Source organism: Nuphar pumila, chromosome 2 (assembly GCF_984573655.1).
Source record: "Nuphar pumila chromosome 2, dmNupPumi1.hap1.1, whole genome shotgun sequence".
Classification (NCBI taxonomy): domain Eukaryota; kingdom Viridiplantae; phylum Streptophyta; class Magnoliopsida; order Nymphaeales; family Nymphaeaceae; genus Nuphar; species Nuphar pumila.
In genome coordinates this window covers 12,248,706-12,260,942 of record NC_143250.1, presented here as the reverse complement: position 1 = coordinate 12,260,942, position 12,237 = coordinate 12,248,706, and the positions used below count along the sequence as shown (strand labels likewise).

The 12,237-nt window shown below is 40.0% G+C and overlaps 1 protein-coding gene across 1 annotated transcript; it reads left to right on the top strand.

Annotated features, from left to right (window-relative positions):
- The first annotated feature begins 364 nt into the window (after positions 1–364).
- Positions 365–6,522, top strand: LOC149844782 (protein NARROW LEAF 1-like). Its single transcript, XM_089997337.1, has 5 exons — positions 365–1,171; positions 1,372–1,515; positions 4,388–4,628; positions 5,055–5,555; positions 5,642–6,522. Exons 1-5 carry the CDS (start codon positions 563–565, stop codon positions 6,094–6,096), a joined length of 1,950 nt encoding a protein of 649 aa, XP_089853463.1. The 5' UTR covers positions 365–562; the 3' UTR covers positions 6,097–6,522.
- The last annotated feature ends 5,715 nt before the right edge of the window (positions 6,523–12,237 follow it).

Genomic DNA, 12,237 nt, shown 5'->3' with positions numbered 1-12,237 from the left:
CTCATTGGGTGGTTTCACACATTGAGGTTGCGATTCAGCATCTTTTCTTTCTTCTTCTTTTTGTTCCTTTTTTCCAGACATGAGATCGGATGTTGACTCTTTTGCTTTTCCTTTGGTGTTTCATGGCTGATTTTCTGGCTTTGCTCCTATTTTTAATTGGGTATATGTAAAAATGTGTAAATTTGAGTTTTGGTAATGGAGACATGCATTTCCTTGTGTTTCTGTAAAACATTTAGTTGATTACATGCCAGCTGGTCTTCTTTTATTTCTCCTTTCCTCTGGTCATTCATAAAGGAGTTGCATGATATATATATAGATAGATAGATAGACAGATAGATAGATAGATAGATAGATAGATAGAGAGAGAGAGAGAGTTGTTTTATCCCGCAAACTTTTTTCTTAAAACTGAGTGGATGAGCTGCTGACTTGTTTTTTTCCCTTGTTTCTAAGGACATTAATGACGATTTCAAGATGAAATCTTGCTACTTTGCTTTTTCCCTTAAAGCTGAGTAGATGGCTGCAAACCTGGATTTTCTTTTTTTTTGCTTTTTTCCTTGTTCTGATGAGATTGTCTGTTTTTTATTATTATTTTTCTCTTTTGGTCCTCTGTCAATCTTGTGTAGATATACTAAGAGCATCTGGGAATAGTTTGTATAGGCCTGGTGAAGGAATGGACAATAGTATGCCATTGGAGCTAGGAAGAAGAAACTCCAGTTCCACACAATCGGATGAATCATCTTTTGATCTTGAACGAACTTTCTGCGGCAACCACCATCTTCATTCAGCTAGCCCACCACCTCTACAGCCAATTGCTTCAAGTGGGCAGCATTCAGAGGGCAATGCTGCATACTTCTTGTGGCCTACTTCTTCTAGATTGAATGATGCTGCTGAAGACAGAGCAAATTATTTTGGGAACCTTCAAAAGGGGGTGCTACCAGAGACTCTGGATGAATTTTCCAGTGGCCAGCAAGCCACAACACTGCTGGAGCTGATGACTATAAGGGCATTCCACAGCCAACTCTTGCGGCGTTACAGTCTTGGCACTGCTGTTGGCTTCAGAATCAGACAGGGTGTGCTAACAGACATACCTGCTATCCTTGTCTTTGTAGCCCACAAAGTGCACAAGAAGCAATGCCTCAACCACATTCAGTGTCTTCCTTCTGCACTTGAGGCAAGTGATTGGTTTTCCTCAGACAATTCATCATTCATATACATGAATCTCTTATAAGCTTAACTGGCAGACTGATTCATAGCATTAATAAAGTTCACATAAAGCCTTATTCCTCAGTTTCCTTTTGTGTTTCTTTTGGGTGCTTCCGAGTTCATGTTGTCCTTTAGAAGTTCAGTGACTAATGACTTTAACATGAATAGGGACCAGGAGGTGTGTGGTGTGACGTAGATGTTGTGGAGTTCTCATATTATGGTGTTCCAGCAGCAACTCCTAAAGAACAGTTGTACAATGAACTTGTAGATGGTTTACGTGGGAGTGACCCCTGCATTGGTTCAGGTTCTCAGGTATAACCTGCACCCTTCTTTTTAGACTCTCTTGTTCAATATGATTACGAGCATCAGCCTCTCCCCCACCTACACATTAAGACAGCATTGCCTTTCATGTGCTATGTTTTTTTCATAGACCTGTAATCCTAGTTATGCACCATGTACTCCTCGCAAAATAGCATGTAAGCAACTGTTATCTGAAGCCATCTATCTTTTGAAGTGCTATCTGTATTACTAATTAAGAAGTTAATAAAGGCATAACTCCAAAACCAAGAAAAAATATTTGGGCAGTTGACCATTACGAGTTATGGAGATTATAATATTTTGTGTGATTTTGTTTATTGTAATATAGTTTCTATATCTTTCCTGTATATCTTGCAAACTGTAAAATAGCAGAACTGTATTTAGTTGATCCGAGCTGAACTGAACTGTCTGGTATTCCTGACTTGGCCTAGGCTGGCTGCAACTTTAGTCTTGTTGTCTGCAAGTGAGCATGCATCAGTCTGTGATGTACATGCAATTTTGGAAAGCCTGAACTGTATTTGCAACAAAATAAAGCTTAAAAGATTAGTCATCCCATTTCGCATGTCATAATGCTAAAAGACTGCCTTTGTTAATGTTTTTACCATGGAAAACTTTTCTCTCAATTTATAAACAAGAAATAGGAACTGACTTCATAGGAATAAATAAATAAATAGTCCCATATGGCTTGCATGCTAATTAATTATAATCTTGTGGAAAGAAAAAGCTTGTATGGTATCATCTTTTCTTTAAGGGCATGTTTGTTTCATTGAAAAAATAGCCATTTCTTATGAAAATGGCTCTCTTCCCACAGTGGCTGAAACAAATGCAGGCCGCAGAAAGCAGCCAGCCCACATGGGCCCCACGTTTCCCCCTGGTTTTTACATGAAAATGCTTTCGTGACACAACCACCCTTTCCCCCTTCCTACAAGAAGCCTTTCTAGCGGCCTACATAGAAATCTGAAAATATAAACTGGGACACAGCAAGGGAAAGAAATAAATATGAGCAAATCACACAAGAACATACCAGAGTTGGAGCAGAAAACCCAATGATATGAGTGGAGAAACCATGAGCTGAACTCCAAGCAAAAATTCTCTAGAAAATAAAATTCACAGACCTGTTGGGGTGGTTATGGATTGAGAATCAACATCAAAGAGAATAAAATTCCTGAACAGGAAGGTGAAAAAATTATCAAGAAAAATATGGCATTTCTGACTGGTGTTAGTCTTCTTTTGAATCACTGATAAAGGATTCACATCTAGCGAGTCATCCAAGTTTGGCAGAAACTTGGTTGACCAGTTTAAGGGTGCTGAATCTAGTTGACATGGGTGAGATGCTGTATTGACTCACTACGTTTTTAAACACTCTCTTTTCAGAAAAAAAGACTCAAAAATACTCCTGTCCACATCTTGTCATGATGTGGAAAAACCCAACATGAAAATATTAGGAATTTACACTGGTTATCCATGTGAGGTTCAACAACTACTTTACCCTTTACCTAGAGAGAAGGGTTAGTATTGTTGGTAATCTAGAGAATTACAATTTTTCATCAGTTCACCTTGGGCCTAATCATCGTTTCTTTTTCCCCTAATCTATACAGAAAAAGTTTATCAAGAAAAGGAGAGATGTGTCAAGTGATAAGTAGTCACAAGCAAAGTGCACAGTAATATCAAATCTGGCAGTAAGTAAATGATAGAAGGCTCTCTAAGAGGATTCAGGGACAGTCCTTATTTGGCATAGACAAAACGATGCATGAGTAGTTTCACATCAGATTTACAAAATACCAGTGTCAATCCATTAAGTTGGATTATTGAAGAGTTCACTGCTTTCTAACAGTAAGGACTGCTAAGAGGCTTTAACCATCTTGTGCCTTTTTACTTGCTTTCCTCACAGTAAGGGCCTCTAAGAGGTTCATTGGTTTCTCCAATTTCCCTATACCTTCCATCCATGAGTTTTTCATTAGAAATTTAAACCCTTTATCATACATAAAGTGGTGGGAAATTGTTCCCATGTTCTCTATTACACATTATTCAACATGTTGCCATTGCATAGGCCTTTTATTGTAGATCACTATGAAAAGAGTTTTTTCTTTAGTTACAACCATGTTAAGAGCCTTAGTGTGAAGCTTGCTCTCATGCTCATATGGAGCATCATCAACTCACATAACCAAAATGGCTCGGTAACATGCAAAGGAGAACTATGTCCAGGTAAACCCAACCTGTTGACACCCGTAACGCCAACCCCCCTTGGGGCTAGGAACCGGCCTTTGGTTTATGGTTTTTTGGCGAATTGTCGGTCGTTGATCTTCAACCCTTAAAAAGATCTGCTTATGTGTTGGAATTGGATGATTCAAAAGCCAATCCCTATCAATTTGACTGTGTAGAACACATCTGTACAGTCAGAATTAAAAAAAAGAAAGAAAACATTGGTGACAAATTGAGTACATTTCTGTGCTTAGAGATGGTCTTGCACACTTACCCTTTTTTGGTGATTCTACCAAAAAACAATAATTTTTTTTTTAAATCAAGTTTTCTAGGTCATTTGTGCATACAAATGATTGTAGCAAACTTTAATGCTATATATATATATGTGTGTGTGTGTGCGTTTCTATAAATGTGTATGTATGTATACCTAAATACATACTGGAAATTTAAAAAGTATCTTGAGATTAAAATGTTAACATAATGTTATTGCTCTAGATGGCATGTGCTGCTGCCGCCTTTGATTTTAAGGACTTCAAGTATTTTTTTTCTCATTGCTTTCTTTGATTGGCAGACATCTTGTTAGATACTCATAAGAACTCTAAGAATGTGTATCTTTTATTTTTTTCTCTTCTGTGTATGTTTTATTTGGCTGACATACAAGCAGGTCACAAGCCAAGAGACATATGGAACACTGGGTGCGATTGTGAAAAGCCGAACAGGAAATCGACAAGTCGGTTTTCTCACAAATAGACATGTTGCAGTTGACTTAGACTATCCAAACCAGAAAATGTTTCATCCTTTGCCACCCAACCTTGGGCCAGGTGTGTATCTTGGTGCTGTGGAGAGGGCAACATCATTTATCACTGATGACCTCTGGTATGGAATCTTTTCAGGAACTAACCCAGGTAACATGGTTTTCTTTTATTATCAATCTATTTTAGGAAAGATTTCTTGATCCAGCTGCAAATTTGAAAAACAAGCCTTAACAGCTTTTTGTTGCTATCTATAAATCTATTAAAGTCATAAAACCTCCTTTAACTTTTCTCATAATCCAAATCTACCCCTGATTTCACACAGTTGGCTGGCTTTGTTACATGGATACTCCATTTTGACTCCTGTTCCATATCCACTTGTATGCAAGTCGTATTGGAAACTTCACAAAAATGGGCATATCCCGGTATCTGCAGATGTATCCATGTGACATGGTTGGCTGGATGAGATGATGGAAACTGGAGTTTTGGGATTTTACATGGAAAAATGTATCACTACTGTTTGACCTTTGAAGTTTAAGGAACCTAATTTTAGGCATCAATGGATTAATGTGTTTGCAGAGACATTTGTAAGAGCAGATGGGGCCTTCATTCCTTTTGCAGACAGTTTTGATGTATCCAATGTGACTACATCTGTGAAAGGCATTGGTAAAATTGGTGATGTTAACATTGTGGACTTGCAATCACCTATACACAGCCTCATAGGAAAGAAAGTTGTCAAGGTCGGTAGAAGCTCTGGTTTGACAACTGGAACTGTAATGGCATATGCACTCGAGTACAATGATGAGAAAGGAATCTGCTTTTTCACTGATTTTCTTGTCATTGGTGAGAACCAACAAACCTTTGACCTGGAAGGTGACAGTGGAAGCCTTATTCTTTTAACTGGAGATGGTGTTGAGATACCAAAGCCAATTGGGATCATATGGGGTGGAACAGCTAACCGTGGGAGGTTGAAGCTGAAAAATGGTCATGGCACTGAGAACTGGACCAGTGGGGTTGACCTCGGGCGACTTCTTGATCTCCTTGAACTTGATCTTGTTACAAGTGATGAAGGACTTCAAGGTTTGTATTGTTTTCATGATTGTGTTAGTTTTTCATTGATCTGAAGTCAAATTGTCCAAATATATCTAACTGTGACTCATCAACAGAAGCTCTGAATCAGCAAAGACGAAGCTTGGCGATCACCATTGCTTCTACTGTAGGAGAATCATCTCCACTAGGTTACACTACAGATGGTACGTTGCCAAAGGACAGAACAGAAGATATTTATGAGCCTCTTGGTCTAACCATCCAGCCTTTCACAGTGGAAGGTGCTTCAGGATCTGGAATGACCCCCATCTTTAATCATCCAGAGTTTAACATTGGTGATACAGAAACTAGCATAGAGCATGAATTCATGCCAAGTTCCAGTGGCATGCGCAAGAGACAATCAGATCAAGATGCTGAGACAGAGAAAAAGAGCCTTTCTGCATTGAAAAGTGTTTCAAACCAAGATATCAGCATTGAATTGCACATAGGGGAGCGGGAACTGAAGCGACTGCGTGTTGAGTCTACATGTCTCCATGGAGAACATGAAACTGAGGGTGATCATGGGCATAGCTGAACATTTTTGCTGATTGCAATTATATTATTGATGTAGGGTGGGACATGTTCAAGCTGTGTGAGTGCTTGCTTGATGAGAAAAAATGTTCAACCATTTATCAGCTTGGACAATATGGCTGCATTCATTTTGGAGCATACAGCCAATTGACCCACTGCTTTACCACAAAAATGGAGAACCATGTGATTATCAACAAGTATCACCTGAAAGACACAAGTTGCTGATCCATTACCAACATTGGACAGTTTTAAAGTCCTGCCTGCTTCGAAGTCAGCTATATATGGGCTATGAGGTATACATCTTCTCAGGAAATTTCTCATTCTTACTGTTGTAATCAAAATTTGAAAGGTATATGTTGTTGAGAACCTTGTAAGACCTAATCAAGCATATGCTTTTTTTTAGTCAAGCTGACCCTTTAGATGTGCTCAACATGGATTGTTCGTTAAGCATTGCATCATTGATTGTGTCATTTTGACGTAAAACCATGTTTTTCTGAGTTGTCAAATTTCATTGTATTGTGGGTGCATTGATTTTTTTTTAATATTTGGAAAACCTGTTTACATGACACATTCACTTGATCCAAAAGATCTTTTCCACTTAAACAAACCATGTAGATCACATTTGTAAGATTAGATTCACAAAGAACATCTAAAAATTGTGAAAAACATGGTATTTTTTACTAGAGTATGTATGCTATGACTAGCAAATATTTGCCTACACACAACTGCCTAACTTATCAGGCTGCTGAATGTTTCAATTGTTACAATTACCTGCATGCTTTATCTGAATACATCTCAAATAGGCACAGGCCTGAATAGTATCATCCTTTTACTATCAAATAAGTCAACTTATGCTTTTACATTGAAAAAATCATATTGAGGGCTTTTAAGCCATTTAGTTTGACTAAACAAAGGGACTTGATGAGTTTTGCCCAAGCATGTTTTTGAAACATAAATGGAAAAAGAAAATGTTCACGAGCCCACTCACATGGTTAAGGCGATGCACTATTGTTCGTTCTCTGGGACATCCCATGATTGATTTCCCGTGTGCACTCCCATGTTAAAGCAACGGGAGCGTTTTCCTAGTGAGTTCAGTTCCACTCATCCCCTATGTCATCTCCCATCTTCATACCCCTCTTGAATCTTGTGATGCAACAAGTTTTGATCAATTCTGACCTTATAGATGGATTCAGCATGGTCAATTTAATAAGAATCTACCGTTTGATTATATTTTTTCAATGAAAAAATATGATTTTTTAAATTACAAAATTTTGTATTTTGTCAACAGTTGATTTTTGAATCACCAAAAAGTCCTGTTCACAGGTGGGATTTCGACCATTTAAATGTTGATATTCACTAAAGAATGATAAGGATCACATCTATCAAGTCCGATTTGATCAAAACAACTTGCATCAATGAAAACCCAAGGAGGGGTATGAAGATAGGGATGACATAGGGAATGAATGGATCCGACTTGCTTTCTAGTGGGTCAGGGGGAAGACCTGAAGTTTTTTTTGTCCAATGGGCATACCCGAGCCAGTTGCACCGGGTTTGTACTCGAGCCCGATTGGACCCATCATAAGAAAAACCTTACCCATGTCCCATAAAGATTACATGAACTAGACCTAGTCCATACCAGAGTTACCAGCCGAGGAAGCAGGAGCGGAAAGCGATACAGGAAGCAGGAGCGGAAAGCGAGGCACTTTCAAAAATTTAGGAAGCGGGGAAGCATGGGACCACTTAGAAGAAAATTATGAACCGTCTCGGAAGCGACCTAGGAAGCGAACCAGAAGCAAAGGAGAAGCGAAAAAAATGAAAAAATGAAAAAATGAAAAAATGAGGAAGCTTCTCATAAAAGGACTGGGTCCATACTCCTTTGCTTCCGGTAACTCTGGTCCATACTCACTAAACTGGATAATTTTTTATGGGTTTTTTAATTGAAATTTCCCGATCTTATGATAACTTGGGTCAGACCTTGGTCTTGTATGAAATGTTACGAACCAAACTCGGCTACACAAATTCAGCAGACCTTTTGGATCTGACCCGAGTTCTAATAGGATCTCCTTTTTTATTACCAAACCCGGACCATATTAAGTTCAGTATAGGTCAGATCTGGGTCAAACCTGATCCGTTGACAACATACCACATGGCATTAAAAGTAGGGGTGGGCATCAAGCCGGCCCGTTGGGAAAACTGCAGCCCACAACTTGCCCATTATGCCCATATTATATAATATATATTATTTATATTATGTTATATATAATGTATTATAATATATATTATGTTATATATAATAGATATAATACATATTATATAATATGTATATACACGGGCCGGGGCAGGCCAAAATCCAGGTTTGGGCCAAGCTTGGGCCTAATTTATAGGTCCAAGCCCGGCATGTGGCGGGATGGCCAGGCTGGGCCGGCCCGGCCCGCGGGCTGCCCGACTCGATGCCCACCCCTAGTTAAAAGACAACAACCTTCGTCTAGATCCAAGAAGGAAATTTCCCGCCTCTCTCTCTCTCTCTTTCTAAGTGAGTGAATTTTCTAAAGAATCAAGAATCTATTGAAGAAGAAGATGGAGAAACAGAGGATTGTGATGAAAAGGATCGTGGATGCCTAATTGTGATGTTTGGATGAAAGATGATCTCAACCCAATCCATTTCTATGCCTAATTCATAGGCAAGGTTATGGTTGATTCAACTGCAGTAGAAAATGGAATTAATTCAAGCTCATCATAGTACTGGTCCATCCACTACTAGGTGTTATGCAATATGATTTGGACCTTGCCGTGCAAGGTTGCTATAACTTATGCATGTAAAAGTTGCTTGGCTCCTAAACAAACATTTGGACCTCATATGCTTAGTTTAGTCTGAGCAATGGAAGTGTCCTAGGCCGATCTTTCAGAATAGGACATGCGCAGTGTGGAGCTCTACTAAGTGAAAAATGCATTGAGTGTAGGAACACGCAGTATGCGTTCGCTTGATCAGTGACGTGCGGTGGTAGCACGACATGCGATAGGCATCTGTATTATCGTTAGTGCATCGCTGTGTGGCGGCACAGACGTGGAGCGTTGTTTGGTTAAGGAGTGCCAGCAGATCAGAGGATGTTGCTTTTGAAGATTTGGTTAAGGACCTCTTGACTTGCAAGATCATCCCACACATAACGGTTGAACGCACAGGGGTGCGTGTGGGTTAGGGTTAATTCTACCAGAGATCACATTACGTGATTCCAACCGAGTATGGTAACTCGGGGCTAGGCGAGTAAATTCCTAGGCGCTGGCGAATGAGTTTGGGTGGTGCTCTTTGCTATGGTATTCAATCATCAATTGGTCTTTGGATTAAGGGCCACAAGGTCTTGTTCCTTTGGTGACAAGGTTTTGCTATATCGTGCACATGGAGCTGCAATACGCTTCATGACACACAAGGCTAAAACAAAGTTTGTGCCTCTTTTAAAAGTGATAGCTGGTATGAGACGACTATGCACTAAGCGACATGGATTACATAGAATGCGTATTTGAAAATGTGCTTGATCAGCTTCCGCTAGGCAACTGCACACAGAGTGTTGCGCAGGGCCAATGAAAATGATTCAGCACATGAAAAATGTTGGTACCCAACCTTTAGCCATTAGGCTGGCCAGCTTGGGCAGCTTAGCGCATCGCGGGTTTGTGAAGCATTCTATGCCCATGACAGAGCGATAGAAAGGCTTGCAGCAGTAAGGAAGGACCATCGCGCTGCACTGGCTTATTGAAAAAAGTAAGCCCGTGACAAATTGACATTAGAGTAGAAAGATTCACGGAGACCTTGTTCTTTATTGTGTGCGACACTAAAGAGAAAAATGATGGTTTATCTTGGTTACACAATTTTTTGAAGCTGAAGTGTGGTTGACCGAGCACAGAAGCAAGATGTTGGCAGGATGATATAAGACATCTTGTCGATGACAAGCAGAAGTGTAAGGTTGATGTTCAGTTGGCTAAGGGAACATAGATAAGCCAAAGATTCCTACCAGTTGTGCGTTAAGCTCATAGGTGGAGCGTAACGCTTGCCTTGTGCATGCAAAGAATACACGTTAGATTCGACTGAATGGATTTACACCTTTGGGTATGAGAGACTCAATTAAACTTTTAGATACTCTCCCAAAATTATGGGTTAGCGGAGTGCCCACGTTGAGGAGAATGCTCGTTGTTTTGGTCCCTTGAGTTGGCAGATCCTCAATGGATTGTGTATGCAGAAAAAATTATTGTTCGTGGCTCGTTAGTTCCTGCGAGAATGTTTTACTGACTCTAAGAGAGAGTTACAACATGATGGCTTCAGAAGAAGAGTTTCAGCATTAGGCCAAAGGTGCCCATGTGAGGACGAGTGCCCAGGAAGACGCTTTGAAGGACCACTTTGGGGTGATACGCAAGAAGACACCCCCCACTTGAAGAGTAGTTTGAACCATTGAAAAATCTCAAGTTGGTGCTTAAGGGAGTTGATATCCTTGTGACACACATTGGTGATCGTCTTTCTCTGCAAGGACCACAAAGGGTTTGGAATTGCCCTTGCTGGGGTTGGAAGGCACCTCAGCCATGAACATAAAGACGATAAGTTTGTCGTGCGGGTGAGGATGACTCGTTTGTGTTCAAGACTGTATTAAGGTCTCACGAGCAGAGAATGCTTGATGTTGATAAAGCAGAAGACCACTGTCTAAGTGATCGAAGATGCGTTAAAGGAATGAGACTTAACATGTTAAAGGTTACAACTATGGTGGATGAAATTCAGAACAAGTTGAGTAGGCTGAAGAAAAAGAGTAAACAAAAAATAAGTACAAAGAGAAACTGACATATTAGTGAATATTGTGTTCTTAACTACACCAGCATTGTCAAGGGCGACAATGGTTTTGGGTGGGGGAGAATGTCACGAGCCAATTTTTCAGAAAAAATACATGTGCAGTGCAGAGCTCTACTAAGTAAAAAAAGCATCGAGTGTAGGAACGCGCGATATGCGTTCGCTTGATCAGTGACGTACGGTGGTAGCACGACATGCGATAGGCATCAATATCATCGTTAGTACATCGCTATGTGGTAGCACAGACGTGGAGCGTTGTTTGGTTAAGCAATGTTAGCGGATTAGAAAATGTTGCCTTTGGGGATTTGGTTAAAAACCTCTCGACTTGCAAAATTGTCCCAAGCATAGTAATTGGATGCATGAGGGTGCATGTGAGTTAGGGCTAATTTCTCTAGGGATCACATTAGGTGAATCCAACCGAGTATGGTGACTCGAGGCTAGGCGAGTGAATGCCTAGGCATCGACGAATGAGTCTGAGTGGTGCTCTTTGATATGGTGTTCAATCATCAACTGGTCTTTGGACTGAGGGCCGCAAGGTCTTGTTCCTTCGATGGCGAGGTTTTGCTATGTCGTGCACATGAAACTGCAATACACTTCATAGCACGCAAGACTGAGGCAAAGTTTGTGCCTCTTTTGAAAGTGATAGCTGGTATGAAATGACTATGCACTAAGCAACATGGACTACATGGAATGCGCATTTGGAAATGTATGTTACAGAAAAAGAGCTAACAACTCAAGAGGTTGTCCTGCGATTTCTAATCCAGTAGATATACGAAGATCTGGCCATTTACAATGTGCACTTTCCTTGATCTCCCAACTTAACTGATTAGAGATTGTTTCGAGATTGCAGGCCTTACCTCTGAAGATGCATTGATTTCTTTCCAACTATACAAGCTTCCAAGCCGACAATATCCAAACTCGCCAAATAAAAATCCAACTTAATGTTGAGTTTCCCTCCCTATGGCAGCCATGTATCTTGGAAATTGATCGTCTGATAGCTGATCATTTATGGTATCATCAGTAGTTCGATGCATATTCATTATCACGACATAATTCCCAAGTATGATGCTTGATCTTCTCAAGAACGATTTGGAGTATTCACTGGATAGTGATTTGTAGAAGTCCTCATAGCCGAATAATGATTCAGTTGTTTAGAGTTTTGATGATCAACGATTTGTTGATGGTGATTTGTGGTTAGTGCTTTAAGCTGCATAGTGCTTTGTAGTATTCGTTGGATAGCGATTTGTTTCAGTACTCGCTGGATAGCGATTTATAGTACTCGCTGGATAACAATTTATGATAAGGTGATTCAGGCGCATT